Below are 25,244 nucleotides of genomic sequence, written 5' to 3' on the forward strand. Positions count from 1 at the left end.
CATAGCAGGAGGCACAACGTGCACACATGAAACTGTCTGTATTCAAATACCGGTGCAGCGAAGGCGGCCTTGGTAACTTGAGGTCCGCAATCGTCGAATTGGTCACAACTTCATGGTATGCATGCATGTTCTAGCAATGAGAACCGTGAGTACTCATTGTACGATATTAGTTAGCTCTTAGCTGAAGGAGTTCCGATCAACACTCGTGCTCTGACAGCCCTTGTTACTCCTTGTCATCGTCGCAGGTATAATTTGAGAAAGGGAATATGTCGTAGCGAATAACCATCACCCTACTCCGATGGCGATCAACGCTGGCCTGTTCCAGTCTGCTCCATGCACCCAGATTACAAAGACTCGACTGATACCAGTTCTGATTTACAATTCATCTGACGAAATGATTGGTAACCTTTAGTAACCCACCTTTGCTGAGATCTGAGTTATCGCACCACAGCTCCTTGACCTGTTAAGGGCCATCGGTGTCCACGCGAAGGCGGTGAGCCTGGGATGAGTTGAGAAAATACAAAGAAATCTGTGTCTGTATTCTTCAATACCTGGTCTATCTAACTGAAGGATCTGATGAGACTCTCAGGAGGCATTTTATTAACATAACCGGAATCGAACGGGCAGCCACGGCACAGGCTCCTATCACAAGAATTTAACCATCATCACCGGATGTCCTTTCTGGCGCCTAATCAATTGATCACCTTGAGAAAAAAAGGCTCGATATGCAAGGACCCACCACTCGTCAGCATTTTTACGCGGTCTTTGTCAGCTTTGTCAACAGCAGACATTATCTCAAATGGTAAATGTCGCAATTTCTGACTTCATCCTCAGCTTTTTGGGTACTGTCTGGCGCGATCTTCTCCCTCCGATCTGTCTATATTTATCAATTTTCGCCCACGACGACCCACGAACCACCGGAGTCGGATGATTAATTTGGTGACATTTGAAGTATATAACGACCAATTCCGGATGATCACTACGTGATTATATCTATGTGCTTTCCGGGCAAACGTCAAAAGGACAATTTTGACGACGCTATAAAAGCTGAGTCGGAAGCCGTTTCACCTCCATCACAACCTCCTTCCACATCCACCACCAAATCCACTCCTCCTGCAATGGCTCCCAAGGTCGCTATCGTTATCTACACCATGTACGGCCATATCGCCAAGCGTGCGTACCTCCTCTCTTGTCGTTGTTTTTGCCTCCTGACTGTAATGTTATGCTCTAGTGGCCGAGGCTGTCAAGGCAGGTGTCTTGAGCGCCGGAGGGGACGCCACCATCTACCAGTCCGTCATGTCTTCACGCATTCTGTTATACTGTACTCACTTCGCTCAATAGAGTTCCTGAAACGCTCTCTGCAGAGATCCTTACCGCGTTGCATGCACCAGCGAAGCCCGACTACCCTATCATTACCCCTAATATCCTCGCTTCATACGATGCATTCATCTTTGGTATCCCTACACGTTTCGGAAACTTCCCTGGCCAGTGGAAGGTGCGTACAACGTACAGTAATCTGTTCGGAATCCGCGTTAACGTCGCGTCTAGGCGTTCTGGGACTCCACCGGCGGCCTTTGGGCCAAAGGTGCGCTCTCTGGCAAGTACGCCGGTCTGTTCGTCTCTACCGCTGGTTTGGGAGGAGGACAGGAAGCCACCGCCATCGCTTCGTTGTCCACCCTGGCCCACCACGGCATAATTTACGTCCCTCTGGGATATGCCAGCACCTTTGCTCAGTTGACCGATCTCTCGGAGGTTCACGGTGGTATGTCTTTCGTCGCAGAATTATGACCTTATGGTTCACGCATCATTTAGGATCTCCTTGGGGTGCAGGAACGGTCGCTGCAGGCGACGGCTCCCGCCAGCCCTCTGCCCTGGAGCTCGACGTTGCTACTATTCAGGGCAAGACCTTCTACAGCACTGTTGCAAAGGCTTTCCCTTGATCACAGACTATAATAGATTGGTAGTAGATGTGGAATGTACCCTAAAATGTTTTTTTTCTGATTATCGGCGGCAATCGTGATCCCATGCTGAAGCTAGACTTATAAAAGTACCTCCATCTTGTCCAGTCCTGTCCTTGCTCCTCTACGAGATTTGATTGCATATATAGCCGCAAGGTACCCGCTCGAAGCCATTTAATTTATCAGGCGGAGCACTCCGCGTTATGTCATCGCTATCTATTTCTCCTTCTACATTCGTTGAAGAGTTATCTTCGTATGGATTGTTGAGTCTCATTTACGAGACTGATTTGATCTCCGAGTCTATTACCCACCCTTGACAGTCTTAGCGGCACCCAATACTAGTACTCAGGCCCAGGACTGATAAGTACCTGCTTGATTCTTGACCAAGTACATACCTGTGCACCATGATAGACAATTCCAGGACCCTCTATGTTTACTCGGGCTGTTCTTGCTGAATCACAAACGCTACATGTCTACATCCTAGTCTCGGAAACGTGGCGATTCAGTGTATATTCTATATAAGGCCATGGCTACTCCATCCATTCTCTGTACTGAAAGATGAGGGCTATCTCATGCGTACGATCCGTTCACCGCTGCCGACCTTTTCGGGGCACGATCACTTAAGTTCTGCACTAAGTTTACAACTGAATATCCTCTGGATAATTGTCGGAATCACTTGACAGTGTCCTTGCCAATAGGATTTTCGCCGGTGCAAGCGACCGGTATGTCTTGATATCGGGTTCTGCATCCCGTATTCCCCTTGCCCGGCCTGTTTGCGGCTAACTTGAACGACTCGCGAGAGCCAACCAACGCTTGCCTCGAGCCCATGGATCTGGTTGGATACCCCATGGGCTCCACGTGCATGCAACCAATGTCATGGGTGATTCATAACGAATATTTGGTTCCTTTCGGGCGGTTCTAGGATAAGGCTGATCATCCGTACCTTCCCAAGGTCCGTGTGGAGGTCACCGATGCTCGGGCTATTTCTGTGGATGCGGCTCTCATATACTGATGTTTTTTTCTCACAAGAGAGCTCGTCGGGCCTCTCTGTACAGGTACATTTGATATGCTTTATTCTCACGGAACCGTTGTCTTGAATAGGCGGTTCTCATCGCATTCCCTGATCGTCTTTATAGATTAATCAAGTGTTATCGGGCTTTCTTGTCTTCGCGGGCATCTCTGCGGTCTCGTCGTCTCTGGCGCTCACTATAATTTGTCAATAGAGATGGAAAGAAACAGATTTTGATACCAGACGGCTTCCAAAAGATGGAGGGCAGTATCGAAGGATTCCGACTATCGAGCCAGATGTCCATTAGTAGACCGGTTTTCCGCAGTACATTTATTACCATGACTATTTTTCCCAGTACCTGTATAGTTGAAAGGAATTAATGATGAATGTCACCGTAGCGTTGACATTTTCTGTTCCCCTTTTGGTAATCGAATTTCGGCCACAAGTGCACAGCACGCCTTGATCACTTTCCACCACGACCATTTGACGAGCTCAGAGGCGCTCCTGGCTCGGAATGACCGGCAATGGTGCCTACATTCTACCTCCGTATCTTCATTGCATCCTTTGTTGGTGCTGCTCTCGCAGAGGTCATCTCTTTTCGAACTTCGCCTAGTCCTGGAGCGCAGGATCTTGCCCGACCGAATACGTACAGGGTTGTACCGCCGCTGGCAGGAGAAGCAACGGAGCAAGATGTAGAATTGTTGGATATAGTTTTGCTAGCGTCAGTGGATGGGAAGTTTCATGCGCTTAACAGGACATCGGGCCAAACGCTGTGGTCGATGTCTTCGTTCGCTTCCTCGACGGCCGCAGCAGCCCCGACGGCTCTCGCCCCGCTAATTCGAACGATTCACCATGACCATGATCCTGACCTTGTTGACGACAATACTGACCAGGAGACCTACATTATCGAGCCCCAGTCAGGAGATATTTACGTTATGGTTACCCCGTCGAGTCCCCTTCAGAGGTTCCCGTTTTCCATGTCCGAACTAGTGGACATGTCGCCATTTAGTTTCGCCGATTCGGACGACCGCAGGGTGTTCGTAGGCAAGAAGGAAACATCATTACTCCTTGTTGAATTGGAGACGGGAAGAATCAAAGCAACGTTGAATTCAGAGTGTCCTTGGGATCCGTTCGAGGGCTTTCAGGATGATGATGAATTGGATTTGGATGAGCTTGAAGGGAGCAAGCCCAAGCCGCCGCCACCTACAGAGGTGTTCATTGGGCGCACAGGTGCGTTGCATCAATACTCATCACTACTTTGGCGCCAACTGTCATACAGATTACCACATATCCATTTATTCTCGACCTCTCAAGAATTCTGGGTCGACCCCGGCACCCATCCAAAATCTATCATTTTCCACATATGGCCCGAATAACCAGGACACTCTGTTGCAAGCATCATACAAACGGCCCAAGGACGACGCATACATTCAAGGATTCCCCAACGGCGATATTATGTCCTTTAAGGGTAGAGGCGAAGACACTGGCATCCGTTCATCTTCTCCACTGTGGGGCCGGCGATTTACAAGCCCCATGTCAGTTATGAGCATCTCGTGATTTGGCGCTTATTGATTGTTTATCACAGTGTTGCGGTATTCGATGTACTACGCAAACCTCAGCCTTACTCCCGTGGATCCTATACCTTCGTGCTTCTTCAGCCCCGTCCAGGTCTTCAAGACGTCCTACCATCCCTCTCCTTGGACACTGCCAGAGACCATCTCCCAAATCACCCGAATGCCTACGTCGGTATCGTTGAAGAAACAGGAAGTTTATTTGCCATGAGCCCCTTGAGTTATCCGCTCGTGGCTTTCGGTGGAATCCGAGGAGCTTCCATGCCAGAACGTCCGGGGAAGTACATTGATTCTGCGCCAATGTCAAGCGAAGTTGATGAGATAACTCGGATGAGGAAGCTGATGGAGAAGGAGCGAGAGCGAGAGCGATTACTCAACAAGGATGGCTGTGACATGGAGAATCCAGACACGATTTTCGACCGCAGATGTTTGATCGGTGTACGGAAATTAGAGGGTGGCGATGGCGAGGGTGCGGAGAGTCGCTTGAAGAGACTTTTGGATGGCTCACCCACGTCGCCGTATCCGCAGTTGACCGCAGGTGAAGAGGACAATGACACGCGCAGCCACGATAAACCGTCGGAGTATAAGAAGGAGCTTCCTCCATCAAGCTCTGCATCTTCAACTAATAGATTGTGGGACACGGTACTTATTGCTGTGCTACTTGGGATGCTCTCCGTTTGGTTCGGAATAGCGAAGTTCAAAGGTGATGGGAAGGCAGGGCTGCCCCCCATGCCAGCAGTCCTGGAGGATTCCATCGAGGACGTTACGGTATCGGAGCCTGTAATCGTAACGGAAACGGACCCGATGCCCTCAATTGACATTCCTGAGGTGGTTCAGCCTCTGCCAAGCTCTCCACCACCTCCAATTCAATCAAATGACAAGCGTGCTGAAGATGCTGGAGATACTGGAGGAGACGACAGCGATAAAGAGCTCGAGGGTGAATGTGATGTCACCCCCATTCCCAATAAGCGAAAGGGAAGACGGGGAGGACGAGGCAAGAAAAAGCGACCTAATACTGCAGCACTTGTTGAAGTTGAAGAGGGGAAGAAGCCAGATGTCATTGTCGAAATACCTCCCCCGCAGACACTTGTGATTGAGTCCAAACCGGTCGACCCGAAGCCTTCATTGGTCGTTTCGGAGACTGTACTAGGTGTGTCGAGGTTTCTTTCATTCTCTTTTACGTATTACTTACAGCATAGCTAGGATTTGGCTCTCATGGGACAGTCGTGTTCCAAGGATCACTGCAAGGGCGTGCTGTTGCAGTCAAACGTCTCTTGCAGGATTTCGTCACTCTCGCATCTCGGGAAGTCAGCATTCTGCAAGAGAGTGACGACCATCCGCATGTTATCAGATACTACTACCAAGAGGCTCATGCCAACTTCCTGTTCATCGCCCTTGAGCTCTGTCCTTGTTCTCTAGCGGACATTATCGAGTACCCAGATCGTGATCAGCTAAGACCCATCGTTCAAGCCTTCGAACCCAAGAAAGCTCTTAGGCAAATAACAAGCGGTCTTCGGCATCTTCATGCTCTCAAACTTGTACACCGCGACATCAAACCGCACAACATCCTGATATCTAGTCATGGGAAGATGTTGATATCAGACTTTGGGCTGTGTAAAAAGCTGGATATAGATCAGACGAGTTTCTTGCCGACAGCGCACGGGGCGATGGCTGCAGGGACGGTTGGGTGGAGAGCGCCTGAGATTCTGCGTGGGGAGGTAAAACTAGATGAGATCGGGGATGATAATTCAATCTCATCAAGAGGTAGCAGCTCGAGGGGAAGTACCGGAACAGCGACTGGCGCGCCGACGGGATCCTCACCGACGAGGCTGACAAAATCGGTGGACATCTTCGCTTTGGGATGCTTATTCTATTATACGCTAACGAGTGGTGGTCATCCATTTGGGGACCGATTTGAGAGGGAGATAAATATTCTCAAAAACGAGAAGAGCTTGGAGGGTTTGGAGAGGTTTGGGGAAGAGGGTTCCGAGGCTGTTCATCTGATTGAGCAGATGCTCAACCCGGACTCGCACAAGCGGTATGGTCTTTACCGTCTATTTTTGATGTGATAGCTCATATGGTACCAGACCGGATACGACGACGTGTCTCGTGCATCCGTTCTTCTGGGATCCAGGTCGCCGGCTCAATTTTCTGCAAGATGCATCAGATCGATTCGAAGTCATGTGTCGGGATCCCAAGGATCCAAATCTCGTATCGCTAGAAAAAGAAGCGTTCAGTGTCGTTGGGAACGACTGGCAGTCGCAGCTGGATAAAATATTTATTGAAAATCTGGGCAAATTTAGGAAGTACGATGGCAAGTCTGTGCAGGACCTGTTACGTGCACTTAGGAACAAGGTGTGTGTTTAGTCATTGTTTGTGGGCAACACGATGCTGATAAGAGTCTCTTACAGAAACATCATTATCAGGATTTGCCGGAGAACGTGAAACGACATTTGGGTTCCATGCCGGAGGGCTATCTGTCGTATTTCACGCGAAGGTATCCTCAGTTGATTCTCCATGTGCATCGTGTTGTAGGTGAGACTGAGCTGCGGACAGAGTCTATGTTTAGGACATACTACGAGCTTGCAGATTGATTTCCTCATGTTAACTATTGCTATCGTGTTTACTCTGTCCTGGATTGCATACATTACATATAACTCACATTACTTATTCCCCCTCATACTGACCTGTATTATTCTGTGTAACTTTAAACATCGTTATCTCAGTTGTGTTGTTAGGAAGTAGAGTGTTTTCTTGAGCTGAGGACAGCATTCGTCATTGTAGGGTAATGACCACGTCAAATCTTCTGTCACGTAGTGTTGTGCCCAGTAAATAGCTATGTGTATGCAAAACCCTAGTAGTCGGCAGAAGGCTTTTTGATTTCGAAATAGTCCTTAGAGTTCAAGTGGCCAATTCCTTGAACCAGGCTGCTTCACAATCTACAATCTCACGCGGAAAATATTGAGTTCTATATCGTACATGATTCCTTTACAGACACTGTTTCCTGCACGCTCCTCACAACTTCTCTTCCGGCGCAATCGCCTTCTGAACCGCCTCTAGCACTTTCGAATGGGAAGCCTTGCTGGCAGCAATGACACCAAAATTTTCTCCCAGAGTGCGTCCCAGTCCAAAGTCCAGTGCGTGGCCCCGCGAATCCGTTACGACTCCGCCAGCTTCTTCCACAAGGAGGGCCCCAGGGGCATGATCCTACGATAAAATCAAGACAACTCTATTCATGCAAACGACTGAGGAGACATACCCAGATCTTTTCTTTGTAACCAGCACCGGTGGGCATACGCATGTAAGCCCCGCCATCGCCTCGAGCCAGACAGCCATATTTCGCCTGACTGTCCATTCGAATTGGCGGACGCGTGATACCCAAGATCGAAGAGATCTTATCGTTGGTGGAATGAGATGCATGTGCTGCCTCGACGGATTCAAGGAAGTTGAGTTCAGAGGGTGCCAGGGTGGGCATTGAGATGGGCGTGGGATTGGATCCTGAGATGGTGAGTTGCTCAGCGCCCTGTCCCCTGACAGCGACGAATATGCAGCCCTTGGTGTCAGCGTTGAGTGGGAGGTTGGGGCATCCAATGACACCGACTTGGACTTGGGCGTCGACGATGAGCGAAAGACAAACAGCGTACTGCTCTCCTCGGAGGAAGCCCTTGGTTCCGTCAATGGGATCAATGGTCCACATTCCTGTAAGTTGTGGTAAGATAACGCATCGGATAAAGGGCAAAGGATACGCACTTCCCGTCCGTCCGCCTTTGAAGTTTCCTCTGTCGATAGCATCCATCAGTGCGTCCGGGCTCAGCGCCTGGCCTGGCCCAATTCCCCATTCCTTCACATCGCCAACACCTAGCGGTCCAACGATAGCTACGTTGGCAAGCTCAACGATTCGCCGCCTGAGCTCGGCACCAGAGTCCATACGGAGGTCGGTCGCATCTTCCTCGCCCACAATAAGGTCGTCCGGGAACGCATTGTGAATCATAGTGCTTATCACTCCCTGCGCAGCATAGTCGCCCACTACGGTCTTTCTTTTCAGCAAAAAAAAACCACCACGGCAACAAGAAAAGGTACTCACCGGTTACTGGCGACTTGTCGTCCTTGGTCAAAGTTTCATTTTTCACCAGTTTGTTGAACACGGAGTTAGTTAACACACAGGCTCGTCGGATAGCTGATATGGCTAGCTGGCGCTCAGTCAGGTAAGGAAGGGACATGGTGAGGGATCGGCAAAGAAATGAGCGAGCATATTGCATACGGTCGTTTTCTATGCCTTAGGGCTCGGTTTTGATGCACACGTGAATGGCGTGATTGATTAGTCAACCCTTGGTAAGGTAAGAACAGGATCACGTGGAAGGAAGCCGAAATGGATCTAGGACGCGTAGTTCCTGTTGTTCAGACCGTTCACTGGTCCAAGAATATATGTGATATACATTCCTGTTTGATTAGAAGGAATTAATTGGTCGCTATGCGATATATGAGAATTTTTTTGGGTGATTTTTACACTTGACTCATCCAGAAGCTGCGAATATGGAATTAGGGTGATTGATGATTGTGCGCTCACACTGACGGCATCACTACGACATTCTCGTGTCACTATTTCTATGATTCCTTATGTTCCCGAGTCGGTCTGCTTCTGCATGACATTTGTTGGACTCTTCTCTGAGTCAATATCAATTGTGTCCGACACCGGAGACTCTGGACTTGTTCTCAACGCCTTTCATCTGCGGTGCATCAAACATCTCACGTACTGCCAAACTGCTTTGGGAGTATATATAGGCCAATGCCAACGGAACCCGGAAATCACTCACTGCCAACATACCCCAAACCCACATTGGTGGTATTGATGTCCGTTAATTAAACCATCAGACACAAGACGTAAAGGAACCTTCTGTAATTATGTTGTATCAAGATCTCTGGTCACATTATCTTCAGGACCTGCTCCAGGATCCTGTCGCCTTCTCAGCCCTCTATACTCCGAGCTTCACAGGAACTATCAATTTGAACAGGGAGACATCTACCAAACTTTGACAGCTAGATAACAAGATAAACCGTCATGGGTAAGAAACGGAACTCTCGCTACGACTCAACCGATTGCTATTTTGCAGCACCTCGGGAAAATGTCTCCATCCAATGCCATAGTCATACAAACATGAGGCCTCGGGCGACGTGGTGCTCAACCTAAAACGACTTAATACCTCTTGCCAAGAACAACTTCGGGTGGGTCGTTCCCGGGAAGAAGCCGTCCATAGTGGCGCCAGGAATGACATTCATTGAGAACGACCCAAGCCCAGCTCCTTCAAATAGCTTCCTCATATCTTCCTCTGAGAATCCTGCTCTGTGGGGAACGATGGCTTTGTACTGCTCCGGGATGTCCGCAACCTGCGACACGGCATCCGGGATCAATCGACCGGTGACCAAGAGGGTCCCCCCGGGTTTGAGGAAATAGGTCAGGATGCGGGTAATCTCTTCGGTGGATTCAAAATGGTGGTAAGCCATGGTACACTGGAGGTGATACTTGTTAGTATGACAAGCAAGGTTTGATGCTCAAGAGGTGACGAACTAGTACGATATCAAATTTGCGTCCTTCCAACTCCTCTGGTAGACCTTTGAGTTGGTAAGCAATTGCGCTCATCTTGGAAGAGACTCCAAGAGTTTCGGCCGTCTTGTTGTATTGGTCGACCATGCCTTGACTAATGTCAACGCCTTGGATATACTTGCAGTGGGCGACGAGGTTCCTTTCCATTAAACCTATGAGGAATATCCATGAAGCGTCCAAATTATGCACGTAGATGAAAGACGCGTACCTGAGCCACACGCGAAGTTCAGTACGGTCGTCGACTCTGGATCGAAGGACCATCCATCTGAGAGGATGAATGCAGCTTGCCTGAGCATGAAGATCAGTCGCTGGATGTTCACCACTGAGATAAAACTATTATGTACAAACTTTTCAATCAACTCTGTCAGTAAGGGAGATTTGTCATAGTTGCTAGCCGCCTTGTTGAAATAGTCCACGTTGGCTGTGACGAAGTCGCTGTCACGGTCGTGCTCAACCATGTCTGTGTCCCTGGGAAGCGAAGTAAATAGTAGATGATTTTATAATGGTCAAGACGCGTTTCAGTGATCGAAATTGGGACTGTGGGGAGGTCCCGTTTCATGTTCATCAGCTGGATGGCCAAGGCTGGTGAGGTATGATCAACTTCGGGGGGGAAAGGCTATGACGTCTTCAACACCCCGGTAAGTCTCGAACGGGATCACGTAGCGGAAGCCGGACCGTCGCTCAGAATTATACACAGGACCGAGTTCCGCAAGTATTTATAAAGCATCAGGTTAGCTTTGAATACTCAAGTACTCAATGATCAACTTATCCGCCAGTTTGAGAGTATCTTTTCTTGAAATTGTGTTTAATAACAAGACTTTATTTTACATGTTGGAATCTGCGAGAGAATTCGAGCAATCCGGCATTCCGGCATGCTGAGTAAGGAAGGAATCCCAGGGAAATTGAAGGAATTAGGTAGAAACTACTAGAAAAGGAGTAGTCTAGTATAAATATGAGAAGTCAATGGGGGAACTCCTCAGGAGTTTGTAACCCAAAGACTAAAGGTCTTACAAGCATGTACTCTGGATACAGTCCAAAATCTCAACATTACATTTTGAGACTGAGTTCTCGCGTTGATGATATCACTAAAAAAAATTCAACCCCTTCTTACACCACTCTTTCTGCAAGACTGAGAAAAAATCCATGCTTTATCGCTATACCCATAATACAAATGTACAAATACATTGGCACCCCTGACTCTTTGCCTAAAGTGGCTTAACTCCTTTAGCCAAGAATAGCTTCTGATTTGTCAAGCCCGTAAAAGCAGCGTCCAAGGTGGCGCCAGGAATGACATTCAACGAGAACGATCCTAATCCAGCGCCCTCAAACAACTTCCTCATATCCTCCTCCGAGAAGCCCGCCCTGTGGGGAACGATGGCCCCGTACTTCTCCGGGATGTCCTCGATTTTCAACACGGGATCCGAGCTCACTCGGTCGGTGACCAAGAGGGCACCTCCGGGTTTGAGGAAGTAGGCTAGGACGCGGGTGATCTCGTCGGTGGATTCAAAGTGGTGGTAAGCCATGGTACACTGGGGTCGGCTACATGTTAGTGAAAAATACTACGTTCAACAAAGAAGACGTACCAGTACAACGTCGAATTTGCGCCCTTCCAGTTCCTCTGGCATACCCTTGAGTTCGTAAGTGATTGCGTTCATCTTAGAAGTGACTCCGAGAGTTTCGGCTCTCTTGTTGTACTGGTCGACCATGCCTTGGCTGATGTCGACGCCTTGAATGGATTTGCAGTGGGAAATGAGGGCCGTTTCAATTAAACCTAGGAGACGATTTCAATGGAGATGAATTACGAAACTAGGTGAAAGGATAGACGTACCCGTACCACACGCGAAATTCAGTACAGTCGTTGACTCTGGATTGAAGGACCATCCCTCCGAGATAATATATTTGGCTGTCCTAAGGAACGAAAGATCAATGAATAGAGCTGGACATTGGAGACGTTGCATACTTTTCTGTCAGCTCCTTTACCATGTGTAATTCGTCATAGGTATGAGAGTCCTTGTTAAAATAGTCCTTGTTGGCCTCGGCAATGTCGTGGCCATGGTGGTGGTGGTGCTCAGCCATGTATGTGTTCCTGGGAAGTAAGGTACTGTTGAAACTGATAGTGGGCTGTTTTATAACGATCGAAACGCGTACGTCACTGGCGCCGGTGGGTGACTGGTGAGGTCCTCGCAGCTGGATGATCAGACATGTGGATCAAAGCACAGTGTTGAACCAATGTTGAATATTTGATGTCTAATTCTGCTGCTGCCTGAAAGGTATAAGTATCTGACACAGTTTCAATGCTGTAAAGTTTATGATATAGAATACTTGCCCACACAACGATGTCCACAGGAAGGGAGGGAGACCTGGCTGGCACTCTGAATTGTATCCGATATATCTTCAACAAAGGCGGATCACTATCAGTGGTATCAGGGTAAGGAGGCTTACGACAAGTGGTCACGCGTTACATCTAATATTTACCGGGAAAATGTCTATGAGGGGACGACTTACTAAATTTTGCCAGCCAAGGGCCGCTCAGCGGCGACATATTTCCAAATATATGACCCGTTATATAAATATTATTCATATTATTCATTGTGCGCGCAAGTAGATTTAGCTCTATCATTAGGCTGCCAAAGAACTACAAATGTTACGTTCCTCCTCACTGTTTCGTCGCGTCGCGTCTCTTTCATTTCTTATCGTGTCCCTCCGGTGTATAAAGAATCCTTATGTCACTTTTCAACGGTATGTTATCGGTTTTCTGTTTCCTCGCTTACGTCCTTGCATCCCTGTCAGCCCTCTGGTCTCGGGTTTTACATCCCGGCGGCACTGTCATTGGCTCTGAAAAGTCTCCAGTCCATTGTTCGCAAAAGGTGGGTGCTCCCACGGTCCCATATTTATACTGTATTCCGAAAGTGCGGTCCGGTCGACGTGTGCGAAAAAGATCAAGTTTCCCAGTTGACCGGTTACGCTGTCATGGTGTTCCGAGGCTGTTGCGATGCATATACTTATCTGGGGAAACTGGCTGCTATGGCTCCTGCTGCAATCGTCGTTAGACTTTCAGGCTACTCACGCTTTCCCCTCCGTCTGAGTCGCGACGGCGCTCACCGGTCACGATGAGGTGAGTTCTTCGCCGCTTTCAATAGGCTCAAATTCCATGACCATTGTTTTACAGATCACCATGTCCACGCTCATTGTACTTTGCCTTTTTCCTCATTGTTTCCCTCGGGAGTCAGCATACAAACGGCAAGGAGGTCAATGTGACCGTTGACGACACCGACTTTTTGATAACGTATTCTCCTGCGGCAGCCTGGTACACGGCGGACACGGACTGCTCTTCGTGTCTGAAGGTAGACGTTGGGCAGGTCGACGTATTTGAGAACACATATCACGGAGCTGCGAACGTTTTACCTGCGGAAGATCAGGACGACAAGGAAGGTCAGGATGAAGACAGCGATTCGGGCGGTCACAAGGGAAAAAAAGGGAACGCCGGTGGCTCAAAGAAACGAGCCCTCAGGCGAGGTCGAAACGTCTCTATCCTCCATCCCGAAGCTCGGGACCTCGATGACACGCCTGTCACTGCACAATTTGCGTTCAACGGTCAGCTGGGACTAGGCTTATATCTCAACATGATTTAATTTACGCCTTGGCAGGTTCCGCAATATACATCTACTGCATAGAGCCGGTAGGCTCCTCGTCGATATCACCGACAACTATGAATCTTACTTTCACTCTCGATAATCAACTCGTCGGCACGTACATCCACGAGACCTCGAATACTACGGCGAAGCCTATTCCCCACTTCAACGTCTTCTCCAAAGAAAATCTGACGCTATCTGCGCACGTCTTGCAGGCGTCGCTTGGCGTCAACTCCGTTTTTCTCATTGACTATATGATATACACGAAGAACGATACTGTATATCAAGTTCAATCTGGTAACCAGACAAGCGAAGCGGTGTATGTGTATCTTTTCATACTTGTTTGCATTGGCCTGTTTAACACATTACCACAAGAGCGAAAGACCATGTTGCCACATTCGGAGGCGCCGTCGGAGGCAGTGTAGGCGTTCTTACGACGCTCGGTATCTGCATTTTCCTAAGTATCTACGCCAGACGTAAATTTGCAGCTCGACGCGACCGCAGAGAGCGTGCGGCATCGCCACCTATGATGATAGGCCCAGCGCCGTTCATTCCACGTTATTTCCCCGGAACGTTTCCCCCACCCTACTCCCCCTCCTCGACATCCTCCGTGCATAGCGACGGCACGACTGAACCGCACAATCACCCCGAGACAGAAACGATGCTAAACTACGCAGATGTGCCCCCCTCCACGCCACCGCCTCAAGATGGATTGCCACCGCCCAGTTTCGCTGAGGCTATAGCCGATGCAAGATCCGCGTCGGTGCGAATACCGACCCCTGGTGCAGGTTCCACAGAAGAAACGGGAATAACATTGCCGTCGGCCAATTCCGAAGTGCCCACATGAACCCAGGACTCCGTCATGGGTAATAGATGCGAAAACACAGGCAGAGCTATGTGCGTACAAGTGTGTACTGGTACTATGATTTGTATAGTAGTGTTATGTCCGGGATATTATATCCAAGGGTTTCTGGCAGAGACCACATTCTCAAACCAATGCACCAAAGTATCGGCGGTCCAATCCCGCTTCATCCAGTTCTGATTAGACAGAAAAACGTAAATGATCAGCAGAGCCTTGATCAGGGATGTTTCTGCTAACCATCCGTCACGAATGCACCCAAAGCAACCTGGCTCGACGCGAAGAACGGAGCCCCGCCCTGGTCCTTCCCATACCACAGTTTGCTATATCGCCCCTCCGGCACCACTGCCTTCTCCAGAACCTTGTCAGCCCGCAGTTTGATGAACTCTGTGTACATGAACCTCGGAGTCTTTGCCTGTCAATTTCAGGAACAATGACCTAGCACAGCTAATACATTGAGCACATGTGCAGGAAGATGTAAGGGCGTACATGTAGTACACGGTAACACCTTTGAATGTGGTCTGATCGGCGTTAAAAGAGGTTTGGGTGCGCGATTCGCAGGATTCTCGTAGACCTTCGTCAGTGGTTGGACTTATTCTCGCATGGCTTCATCCATCATGGGGAATTTTAATTAAAAGATGCATTTAGACCTGCGGTCTCATCAAAGCGCAGCATACTCACGTCTATTTGCACCTCTCATCTTTATCGAGTTCAGCCATTCATACGCTTCAAAATATCAGTCTCGAAAGGGAGAAAATTGAGATATGATAAACACACTCTGTTTGAGGTTGGTCAAGTACTGCTCATCCCCGTACAAGCAACCAGAGGAGGTCATGTACAACTCATTCGTCTACAAGAAAAAAATAGTCAACTCGGTTCCTGAGCATGTGCATGAGCACTCTAAAATAGCATGCTTATAATGAGTACTGTTGATTCATCAGCCCTTCATAATACAGTGCATATATATAATCATACACACATCCACCTCTGTAACAAGTGTCGTCCACAGTGCTGGTCGCAATATTGTCGGACTTCTTCGCTTCATCTCACTTTCCGGTCTGCAGATACGTATGGGATATCCAATGGACGTTGTCATATCACCGACCGTTAGGTAAATGATCACCAAAGGCGTATGCTGACCTAGATAGAACACACCCACAGCGCTTATCCGAAGTTGCTGGTCCCCACAGTCGACGTTGATGGAGAAATATTCTGACTGCATGTAGTAGCCGCTCGAACGTATTTTGCAAGTACAGAGGGAGAAAAGCCGAAAAAAGACCATGCACCCCGCAACGTTGCAAAAAGTCTAGGAACAGATGGTCCAGCATCGAAAGCTAGAATGCCAGAATCAATCACGGCGATGGGCGAAAGGAATGGTAATTTAAACTGTTTCCCGTCGTTTCTGCACAGCAACCGTCGCGCTGCTCAACAATTAGGTCGAAGAGGTTGCCAAGGTAATCGGGGTATGAAAATGCTTCATGTAGAAATGAACCAAGACTTTCATTTGACCAACGACTAACACCATTATCAAAGGTTGATAACTGTCGCCGTAACAGTGTTCGATGCACCGTTCAGAACCCCGCCTCCGGTAAGCATGATCTGGTTGTCGCTTGGCATCACCTTCACCTCCCTGGTATACGATCTGGAGGATGTAGTATCTACATACGTCCAGGCGCTTCCCGGCGCTGCGAGCTCTGTGTTCAGAAACACCCCGCTGTGGCTGTTGGCAGAAACAACGATTGTTCCATTTACTCCCCCGTATGGTGTCCAGTTGACGTATGGACTACTCGTCGGCAGCTCGCCCGTGACCGCCTCCACCACGTATCCCTGGGCCGAGTCGAACGTGAGAGGAGAGTCCGAAAGCCGGTAATACACAGCAAAGTTAGCTTCGGTGGCTCCGTAGAACTCGTAAGTGAAGATGTATTGGCCATTCGGAAGTTCAGCTATCGTCGGCATGCCCGGGCGCCAGTCGTACGTGTCGTACGTGGCATCGTCTACCACCTCTCCCCAGTTTATCAAGTCAGAGGACACCTGATGCCTGATTATCCATCGAGGTTAGCTTGACCTTGGGGGGATGAGAGGCAACACATACACAAGCTTCTGACCATGGTCAGGATCCCTTTGATCGGAATAATATACAACGATTTGATGGTCGTATGTGAGAATGAAGGGCTCCCAAACTGGCGTGAGACCATTGTCAGGCAGCGCTTCACCGCCGGCAGCGATGTGGCTCTACGAAATGATCGGGATGAGATAGGTTGAAGACAGAAATACCAGAGACGCACAATGAATGTCCAAGTATATCCCTTGTCAGTGCTCGCGTAGAGGTCAATCTGAGTGTTGCTCAGGTTTGTCGGGATCGAGTTACCAGCACAGAGAATAGTGCCAGCCTATCAAAGAAGTTAGTTATAATGCTTCTGTGTTAAGATGGAATCTCTTGCCTGGAACGCCCCAATATCCTCGACCACTTCATACAAAAACGGCTGATACCGCAACCCCCAACCATTCACTTGATCTGTGATGTTGGATACGTGCGTCCATGTTTGTCCAAGATCTGTGGAGCGGTATATGGGAAAGTAAACCAGGGGAGGCTCTGGCGAATAGTTCTCCCAAGTAGCCAGGATTACATTGTCATCATTCGCAAGACGAAGAGTTCGTGCGTAAAGTGTGCGTGGAACTATGTAGTCGGACGGCGGGGCAAATATGGTAGCAGTAAAGGGCTCCACATATTGCAAGGCCTGTACAGAGACAACCGCAAAGAAAAGGGTAGAAGTTGTTGAGAAGAGCATGGGTCACGCCTACTTGCTGCTTATGATTTTCTTTATATGTCTGCTACGATGGCGCGGTCCACGGAACGCTTTCGAGTTGAAATCCGGTCCGACAAAGAGTCACGACAGGTCACCAGGCATACTAACACGCAGATGCTGCTCCTACTTTTGTGAGATAATTAGTGAAATACGGAGAAATATGATGCCATGTACGCACATGGGCCACAGTAGAACATCCTCTGATTCTGTCGAGCTTGGACCTCGCCTCAGAAATTCTTTCCACCGGAATTCCTACCCCTTCTAACGTCCATGTCGACAGCGCCTTGCCAAGTACGACGAAAAGCTGAAACGAAATTGATGATGGACCGATCCTCGACTGCACTGAAGTCTGTGTCAACAAAATTTCCTGTCTTTGTGCGCGCATACCATGGCGACTGTTAAGTGTTCTCCCGTCTAAATGTCACTTTAATTTCCAGCTGCGTCACAAGGTCTGTGTAAAGGCAATCTTCTTCGAACCAATTTTAGCTAGCACTGGCAGTCACGGACTAAGTCCAGAAGATGATGAGTACAGGCATGGCCGTTTGAAGTAGGGAAAGGAACCCGGCAAAATTATCATAGTTGCCGGACAATTCACGGGAGTCCCCTTTTGGCATTCGCCGCCGCCGCCCACCGCCGTTTACCCCGCCGCTATTCCCCTCTCCTCTCATTAATCTCGTCAAAATTATATCGAGTGCAACATACATCCTTGGTTTCTAAGCACCTCCTACTTGTCGGTCTCGGGGGATTGTCAAAATAAAGTCTGATCACAGAAATAAAACCGCAAAATCAGAGTCGCGGTATTAGCTTTAAAACCCATCAAGTGCTGCACAGCTACATCCGCCTGAGTTTGGTCTATTTATACTATGGATAATTAGCACCCTCGAATATGGACATCTACGTGCTATGTCAAGTTTCGTATTTTCGCAGGTCTTATCATCCTCTACGACCAGCCACGATACAAAGGCAGGCGCTACGGATCCAGGGCTGTTCGTATAGGAGCTAGGTCTCTTCTCAAGCAAACGTCCATCGTTGAAATAAAGGCCATGGCCTCAGTTTCTCGCTTGACTTCACTCCTAGTCCCTCGCTTGCATCATATTTGTGTTGATCATAACGTTCAGCCTGATGGTCGACAAATTTGCTGGGTGATAATGGAGTACATGCCGGGTCGCACTTATGATAATGCCTGGCCGAGTCTTATTTCGAAACAGAGGAACAGGATCCAAGAGCAGATGCACAACTACCAGACAAGGCTCTTCTCGGGGGAGTTCTATTTAAGTGACGTCCTCTTTCTGTTAGATGGATATCCTGACGGATACGTCAGCCTTGTAGGAACTCATCCCTGCTGGGATTACGAACTGGGTGCCTCCCAGGCATATGGGCCTTTCCCTAGCCTGTAGTCTTTCTACAAGCATCTACTATCAACCACCGAGAACTCAACGAACCCGTCACTTCTCGTATTCATCGCGATCTACTAAATGCAGCAAGTTATCATTTATACAACGTTATAGTTGCGGTCCAACTATTTCATATATACCGACGTCGAGGTCAGGCTCCTTCTTATATACTGGGATTGTTTCGCTGACAAATGATGACCACAACTTTCGATCTTCTTCGGTTACAGATCCCACGGCATAAAGCGAATTGGAATGTTCCCACTAATAATGCCATCAACCTGACTGTTCCCAGTCTAGTATGGCACTAATTTCGCCGTTGTTACGAGGTACAAGGTCGGAGTGCGTGAAAATGGATTGCGAGGAGGGATCTAATCTACTCGACATTTTGGTGCTCAATCTCAAGCTCAAAGTTTCGAGTTCGAGTGGATTTTCCTATCTCTGTTTCTCAGTATTTATCCTCTACGACGACCTAGTAATTGTAATTCCTCAAGATGACCTACGAAATACCCTAGAAGCCCCCACTCATTACTCGCTTCTACTCGGCTTGCAAGCCATCGCGGTGATAAACGGTATATCGAAACATATTCCTCTTGTCTGAGGCGAACCTCTATAGAAGGCCTCCCAATGGAAGTCTCGCTAATGAGGATAGTGGGCTCCTACATGCCATACGATTTTTATTGTTCTATATGTATATTATTTGCATACGCACCATACCGAATGCATATTCTTGTTACACAAAATGCTACCGAAGTACCTTAGTGTTTACGACGAGGAGGTAAATAGCGCCAACAAGTACTCCAGCGAAGAATAAAATCACAGCATAGCAAAAAGCATACCGGCACCGCTGAATCCATGGATCAATCATCCTCCGTCCGGTCTCTCTCCTCCCCTTGACCTCAATCAACCTAGTGCCATAAAAGTGATCAAAGAACCAATTAGGCTTCGCAAACATCTTGACCCCCATATCCCTACACCAGCGAAGTACACCTTGCCGTCGTCCACTCTGCACCGCAGGCCTCGGAACGAACGGATACCCAAACAGAAACCCCCTTCTTGTCGACCTCCTCGCATCATTCATCCTCGCCACCTGATTCGACTGCTCGCACTTCTCCTCCCACTGCGGCAGCACACACTCCTTGCCCTTCTTGTCCCGTCTCCTTCCTCGGCAAAAGTACACGACCTTCCAATACCCAACGTTGAAGTAAAATTCGCAAAACGTGAACCTGGGGGGCTGCTCACCAAAATTAGTAAAATGCCACCCACCCACGAGCCAGAGGAAGGGGCAGATGAAGCCTAACCAGAACGCCCAACAAGCGGGTGTGAGGGACAGACGGCTGGGTTTGGTTTCAAATGAAACTTGGCCGGTGTATAAGGAGGCAAAGCGGTCCCACCGACGGGCGATGAAGGATTCCGAAGCGGATGGAGGAGAGCGCGACCGAGGCCGGTCGACACTTTCGGCGGGAGGAAAAACGATATGTCCCGGTGCCGTAGGACTTGGGAGCTCCGGTTTGGAGTCACGATCCGCGAAGGGAACGGGCCCCGCACCATAACTATCGGAGCTGCGCTCGTGTAATGAATCGCTAGCTGTGACGAAACTGTCCGCGTGGAGCGAGGCCATATCACTTTCGTTACCATACTCACTCCCTGACGGTCCTTCCTCCTCGCTGCCAATCGTAGGCATGTGCATGAAAGGCAATGACTTCTTCGGACGTAGCGCTGGTCCGTCTCCGTCATGACTGGGGTGAGGTCCCGGAAATGGTGGACGCAGGTCCAAGGGGGGAATGCTTGGCGGCGTCTCGGACTGCGTTGTTAAATTGGAAATATGGGTGCGAGAAGATGACTGAGATCCGGTCCTGTTCAGGGGACGCAGGATGAATGGATTCGAGTACACAGGCGAAGGGCCTTGGAGATTGTATCAGTACTTGGAAATTAAAAGCCAGCGAAATGTCCTCACGGGTAATGTCCGAACCGCTGGTGTTGTGACTCTGGTTTGTAGATGGGGTCACCGGTGTTAGTTCAGCGGAGATGGAGGGCAGGGGAATGCTCCTTCGCAGCGAGTCGGGAGAGAAGTAGTCTTGCTCAGCGATAGGTGACAATTGCTTCTTGCCGAATCTATCGTGCGTAGTGGAGTCGAGCCGCAGAGACTGAGTGCTGCGAGTCAAGGCTCGGTTCATCTGTAATCTCGGGGGAACCAATTTGGTATTGGAGGAGGAGGAGGACAGGGTGGATGGGGACGGGGACGAATAAGACGGGGATGTAGCAGGAGACGATACGGCCCGGCTAATAGGATGAAGGTGTGCGCCTCCTAGCCGGGATTTCTGTGCGGCTGGAGGTGGTATAATAGGGAGATCGGTGACTACCTGTTTGCCATTAAGGTCTGTTGTACTCAACCAAGCAACGGTGGAGGGATGGTTCTTTCGAGGCTGCCAGTGGTCGTCAAAACCGGTGAGGGACACCGGTGATGGCTTCTGTATCGGTGCGCTGACCATAGCAGTATTTAGGTGCAGCGTACTACTGTTACTCCAATACAGACGATTAGAGGCATGATGTGCGCTCGAGCTCAAGGCTCCCGAGTGGTCATTGTCATGGTCATCTTTCGAGGAGGACGACCAGACGCGAGAGAAGAGAGATGACATGGTCCACCTTCGAGGCCAGCGCGAGCGAAAGGGACGTGCAAAAGATTATATGCTGCGTGGATGCGTCAGAAGCGGGTTTAAATAATCCTGGGACCAAACCAGCACAATAATCGGACACAAACTGCAAAGCAAGTTCAGGTTGCTGCAAGGTGACCCCAGAAGCGAGTCCGCAACACATGAAGGACATAATCAGGAGGCCGGCAAGGTGATGTTAGGCTGTTTCCCAAGTCCCTTTACTTCAAGCTTTAGATTAAGCTCCATTGACCTTGCTGGTAGGACTATGGAGCTGAACGATGGGTCCAGCAGGATCCAGTCTCGAGTTCATTGCTTCGGAGCAGGACCATTGTTGAACGCACTGGTGATCGGGTGTCAGGCGGAAGGAGTAAGGGTGGGCATGATGGAGAACACGAGGTTGTTGTAGGTCCAAGGTAAACCGCGGTCCCGACTCACGGTATAGCGCTACCGCAGAGTGTGTCATATATCCTCGCACACAGGGACAAAGGAGCCTGGTGCGAAATCGTAGCAAGACGGCCCGATATGCAGAACAAAGTTGGCGAACTGATAATCTTCAGGCAGTGCATTATGGTCTGATTCAAGCTGTGATTGAAACACATTAGCACTGGGCATGGAAACCTCATGGTAGAATGATCAACTGTACCCAGCGGCTCTTTCGGCGAGTTATATACGGCTTGCTCCCTTCTTCTTTCTCCCTGTTCCATGTCGCGAATTCATCCTGCCGGTGTCATCGTGATACACGTTAAACTCTACATGAATAACACATGTTTAGCAAAAAAAAAATGGCATAAAACAGAAAACAAGATATAGAAAGCAAGGCGAAAAGATATAGAAAAAGAGGCATGACACAGGTATACACGTAAAAGATACAATGGGAATATATACGGAGGTATATGGGTTAAAATAATGTTAATCCAAAGAGTGGCATTGACGAAAGCCATGTGTCACAGACTGGGGTGCTTAAGCATCGGCTTGCCTTGGCAGCTCTGGAATGTCTCTTGAGGAACTTGTATCGACAGCTGTTTTTTCTCCTGCTACTGTTCCTGCCTTCACGTCGTCACCAGGAACATTTGCCTTCATCTTCTCCGCAGCTACCTTCACGATCTCGATGGCCTTCTCCGCAACCTTGTCATCGCCAACAGGGGTGTCATCCGCCACGGCCGACAGATCTTCAGGCGCCGCATCTGACTCCTCCGCAGGTGGGGTGGACGCGATAGAATCTGTGCTCGCTCCTTCATCAAGCTCGCCAGGTTCCTCTTCAGGCAAAGGGATATTCTCTGGCGCAGCTTCTTTATCCCCCAGGTCAACCTCCTTTACACCTTTGGTCACGGCCTTGACCTCTTTCTCGATAAGAGGCGTCTCGACCGGAGTGGCAGGCGAATCACCCCTGATCTTTTTGTTATTGGTTGGATCGTCGTCAAGGTCCTCCGTAGTACTAAATCGTCGCTTCCGGCCAGTTTTTGGGGCATTCGACGTAGCTGTAGACGCGTCGAGGGTTAATACGCGCCAATGCTGTGGCAGTTGAAAACTCACCATCGTCATCCCAGGGCCTATCTGGCCGGGGAATCACTGACTGTGATATTCTCCGTATAAGACCAAACATAATTAACAGGGACTGGCTGCCGATGAAACGTGATAGAGGAGCAAGAAAGGGTCGCGACAAAGTCCGAACTCGACTTTGTTTGTGCTACACGTGTGGTTTATATTGCGATCTTATCTTGCTTATCTAAGCGGCATCGATGGCTCGTCGATCGAGTCCAAATCGAGAAAATAAAACTTTTTTGACCTATTGCAGTGACCTTCTCTGTTTTCATTTTATCCGAACGGACAAGAAACAACACCATGACACTCGACTTGCTTAATTTTATCGATAACAAGGGAGGAAATTCAGAGGAGATCAGGGAGTCACAGCGGAAACGAGGGGAGTCGGTAGAGCTGGTAGACGAGGTAATTCAGATGTACACGGAATGGGTGAAGAGTGCGTTGTTTTTAGTCTATTACACGAAGTATAATTGACTCGTTATTGTAGTGGACTTTGAGGCGAACGGTCTCAGCAAGCAGGTCAATGCAGTACAGAAAGAAATTTCAGCAAAGAAAAAGGTCGGTCTCGTGCGATAATTTCTTGACGATATCTTACATTCTTATTCAGGCAAAAGAGCCAGCAGATGAGCTTGTTGCTCGGAAGAAAGAGCTAGATGGTCAGGTCGCTGCGAAAAAGGCAGAGACTAAGGAATTTGAGATCAAGATGCGACAGAAGGCGAGCACGGTAGGGAACATTGTCGGGAAGAATGTTCCCGTCAGCCAAACGGAAGTGCGTACACTAGCTGATCGCTCCGATCTTCCCTGATTCCTCATATTAGGACGACAATGTTACACTACGAACATGGCATCGCACCGATGAAGATGACGAGCCGCCTGTAAGAACCGATATCATGCCCCATCATGAAGTTTTGCTTCGACTAGATGCTATGGACCTTGATCGTGGTACGTGTACGCTCTTCTCTTGCGGACACGTACCACCATTTTTCAAGTCTAGGTGCAAAAATTGCCGGTCATCGTGGCTACTTCCTAACAAACGATGGCATCGACCTGAACCACGCGCTCATAGCCTATGGCCTTGATTTTCTACGGAAGAAACAATACAAGAAAATTCAGCCTCCTTTCATGATGAACAAAGAACAAATGGCCAAAACTGCACAGCTGGATCAATTCGACGAGGAGCTGTACAAGGTACGTGACGGTGAACCGTCGAGAAGGCTCAAGATCTCACCATTATGCATAGGTTATTGCTTCAGATGACGAGAAATACCTTATTGCGACCTCAGAACAACCTATCTCAGCATATCACTCAGAGGAATGGTTCGAGAGCCCTGATACGCAGCTTCCCATCAAGTACGCTGGCTACTCGACTTGTTTCCGAAAAGAAGCAGGATCGGCCGGTCGCGATATGTGGGGCATCTTCCGTGTACATCAATTCGAAAAGGTGGAACAGTTTGTTATCACTGATCCGACGAAGAGTTGGGAGATGTTCGACCATATGATCGCGAACAGTGAGGAATTTTACCAGAGCTTGGGGTTGAGGTACAGGGTTGTGGCCATTGTTTCGGGCGCGTTGAACCTCGCGGCTGCGCAGAAGTATGATTTAGAAGCGTGGTTCCCCTTCCAGAGAGCGTATAAGGAGCTCGTTTCGTGCTCGAATTGTACTGATTATCGTACGTGGTCACCTCGCATTCTTGAAAACCTAGTGATCTTTTTCTTTCAGAGAGTCGGAGACTAGAGGTTCGTTGTGGACTCAAGACGAAGGAACAGACGCGGAAGGTGTATGTACACATGTTAAACGGTACACTTTGCGCAACAGAACGAGCTCTTTGCTGTCTCGTCGAGAACTACCAGACTCCTGAGGTACGTCTTGGATCATTCTTACTTTTTAATTGTCTAATTTTTCACAATAGGGCCTTGTCATTCCAGAAGTCTTGCGACCTTATATGCAGGGCCGTGATTTCCTGCCATTTGTCAAAGAGCTACCTAAAGGATTGCAGCGAAAACAAGCATAGAATAGAAGATTTTATCCCAGATTGTATATATACCAAAGTTTTTTCCCATGGCGACGTGGAACTCTACTGCGCGTTCCAAGGTGCTACATCGACGATAGCAGTATTAATGTGCATACAATGCAAGGCGACAGATTATTTTTTTGCACCATTTAAGCAAGGGCGTAGTGAGGTAACGAATGTCCGTGGCTCTGTTAGCTTCGCACCTTT

General features: G+C 48.8%; 12 protein-coding genes across 12 annotated transcripts; 5 read left to right on the forward strand and 7 right to left on the reverse strand.

The window, feature by feature from the left end:
* Positions 1-1,118: 1,118 nt before the first annotated feature.
* Positions 1,119-1,940, forward strand: BT62DRAFT_920496 (NADH-quinone oxidoreductase; the record flags this gene model as incomplete). The annotated part of the gene is made up of 5 exons (XM_043184222.1): positions 1,119-1,173; positions 1,232-1,289; positions 1,342-1,495; positions 1,549-1,762; positions 1,813-1,940. The coding sequence occupies 5 exons, from the start codon at positions 1,119-1,121 to the stop codon at positions 1,938-1,940; spliced, it is 609 nt and encodes a 202-aa protein (XP_043038715.1).
* Positions 1,941-3,632: 1,692 nt separating this feature from the next.
* BT62DRAFT_847544 (kinase-like protein) lies at positions 3,633-7,132 on the forward strand (the record flags this gene model as incomplete). The annotated part of the gene is made up of 6 exons (XM_043182461.1): positions 3,633-4,197; positions 4,247-4,502; positions 4,553-5,688; positions 5,742-6,576; positions 6,626-6,893; positions 6,950-7,132. Coding segments are annotated over 6 exons (3,243 nt in total), but the record flags the coding sequence as incomplete, so codon positions are not given.
* A 229-nt stretch (positions 7,133-7,361) lies between these two features.
* BT62DRAFT_933022 (3(2),5-bisphosphate nucleotidase HAL2) lies at positions 7,362-8,760 on the reverse strand (the record flags this gene model as incomplete). Its single annotated transcript, XM_043186476.1, has 4 exons — positions 7,362-7,745; positions 7,798-8,237; positions 8,289-8,564; positions 8,623-8,760. Coding segments are annotated over 4 exons (1,046 nt in total), but the record flags the coding sequence as incomplete, so codon positions are not given.
* A 697-nt stretch (positions 8,761-9,457) lies between these two features.
* Positions 9,458-10,741, reverse strand: BT62DRAFT_933023 (S-adenosyl-L-methionine-dependent methyltransferase). The gene is made up of 4 exons (XM_043186477.1): positions 10,489-10,741; positions 10,349-10,428; positions 10,105-10,292; positions 9,458-10,046 (listed from the first exon to the last, which is right to left on the reverse strand). Exons 1-4 carry the CDS (start codon positions 10,596-10,598, stop codon positions 9,723-9,725), a joined length of 702 nt encoding a protein of 233 aa, XP_043038718.1. The 5' UTR covers positions 10,599-10,741; the 3' UTR covers positions 9,458-9,722.
* A 526-nt stretch (positions 10,742-11,267) lies between these two features.
* On the reverse strand, positions 11,268-12,411 carry BT62DRAFT_969688 (S-adenosyl-L-methionine-dependent methyltransferase). The gene is made up of 4 exons (XM_043188954.1): positions 12,101-12,411; positions 11,969-12,048; positions 11,724-11,911; positions 11,268-11,669 (listed from the first exon to the last, which is right to left on the reverse strand). Exons 1-4 carry the CDS (start codon positions 12,214-12,216, stop codon positions 11,346-11,348), a joined length of 708 nt encoding a protein of 235 aa, XP_043038719.1. The 5' UTR covers positions 12,217-12,411; the 3' UTR covers positions 11,268-11,345.
* Positions 12,412-13,115: 704 nt separating this feature from the next.
* BT62DRAFT_184080 (uncharacterized protein) lies at positions 13,116-14,738 on the forward strand. The gene is made up of 4 exons (XM_043179966.1): positions 13,116-13,255; positions 13,310-13,734; positions 13,788-14,091; positions 14,148-14,738. Exons 1-4 carry the CDS (start codon positions 13,251-13,253, stop codon positions 14,617-14,619), a joined length of 1,206 nt encoding a protein of 401 aa, XP_043038720.1. The 5' UTR covers positions 13,116-13,250; the 3' UTR covers positions 14,620-14,738.
* BT62DRAFT_933026 (uncharacterized protein) lies at positions 14,541-15,242 on the reverse strand. Its single transcript, XM_043186478.1, has 2 exons — positions 14,872-15,242; positions 14,541-14,810 (listed from the first exon to the last, which is right to left on the reverse strand). Exons 1-2 carry the CDS (start codon positions 15,026-15,028, stop codon positions 14,761-14,763), a joined length of 207 nt encoding a protein of 68 aa, XP_043038721.1. The 5' UTR covers positions 15,029-15,242; the 3' UTR covers positions 14,541-14,760.
* An 816-nt stretch (positions 15,243-16,058) lies between these two features.
* BT62DRAFT_183978 (BNR/Asp-box repeat protein) lies at positions 16,059-17,536 on the reverse strand. The gene is made up of 4 exons (XM_043179965.1): positions 17,073-17,536; positions 16,917-17,021; positions 16,724-16,863; positions 16,059-16,669 (listed from the first exon to the last, which is right to left on the reverse strand). The coding sequence occupies exons 1-4, from the start codon at positions 17,418-17,420 to the stop codon at positions 16,159-16,161; spliced, it is 1,104 nt and encodes a 367-aa protein (XP_043038722.1). The 5' UTR covers positions 17,421-17,536; the 3' UTR covers positions 16,059-16,158.
* On the forward strand, positions 17,469-18,835 carry BT62DRAFT_1006907 (uncharacterized protein; the record flags this gene model as incomplete). Its single annotated transcript, XM_043177285.1, has 4 exons — positions 17,469-17,569; positions 17,653-17,729; positions 17,787-17,887; positions 18,314-18,835. The coding sequence occupies 4 exons, from the start codon at positions 17,469-17,471 to the stop codon at positions 18,833-18,835; spliced, it is 801 nt and encodes a 266-aa protein (XP_043038723.1).
* A 739-nt stretch (positions 18,836-19,574) lies between these two features.
* On the reverse strand, positions 19,575-21,468 carry BT62DRAFT_920503 (uncharacterized protein; the record flags this gene model as incomplete). Its single annotated transcript, XM_043184223.1, has 2 exons — positions 19,575-20,734; positions 20,787-21,468. 2 exons carry the CDS (start codon positions 21,466-21,468, stop codon positions 19,575-19,577), a joined length of 1,842 nt encoding a protein of 613 aa, XP_043038724.1.
* Positions 21,469-22,443: 975 nt separating this feature from the next.
* On the reverse strand, positions 22,444-23,086 carry BT62DRAFT_981197 (uncharacterized protein; the record flags this gene model as incomplete). The annotated part of the gene is made up of 2 exons (XM_043189575.1): positions 22,444-22,961; positions 23,017-23,086. The coding sequence occupies 2 exons, from the start codon at positions 23,084-23,086 to the stop codon at positions 22,444-22,446; spliced, it is 588 nt and encodes a 195-aa protein (XP_043038725.1).
* A 182-nt stretch (positions 23,087-23,268) lies between these two features.
* Positions 23,269-25,185, forward strand: BT62DRAFT_933034 (serine-tRNA ligase). The gene is made up of 8 exons (XM_043186479.1): positions 23,269-23,461; positions 23,513-23,583; positions 23,633-23,794; positions 23,844-23,967; positions 24,020-24,213; positions 24,266-24,695; positions 24,746-24,885; positions 24,936-25,185. The coding sequence occupies exons 1-8, from the start codon at positions 23,326-23,328 to the stop codon at positions 25,035-25,037; spliced, it is 1,359 nt and encodes a 452-aa protein (XP_043038726.1). The 5' UTR covers positions 23,269-23,325; the 3' UTR covers positions 25,038-25,185.
* Positions 25,186-25,244: the final 59 nt, after the last annotated feature.

The sequence above is a fragment of the Guyanagaster necrorhizus genome (genome assembly GCF_019112545.1).
Source record: "Guyanagaster necrorhizus MCA 3950 unplaced genomic scaffold BT62scaffold_15, whole genome shotgun sequence".
Taxonomy (NCBI): Eukaryota; Fungi; Basidiomycota; class Agaricomycetes; order Agaricales; family Physalacriaceae; genus Guyanagaster; species Guyanagaster necrorhizus.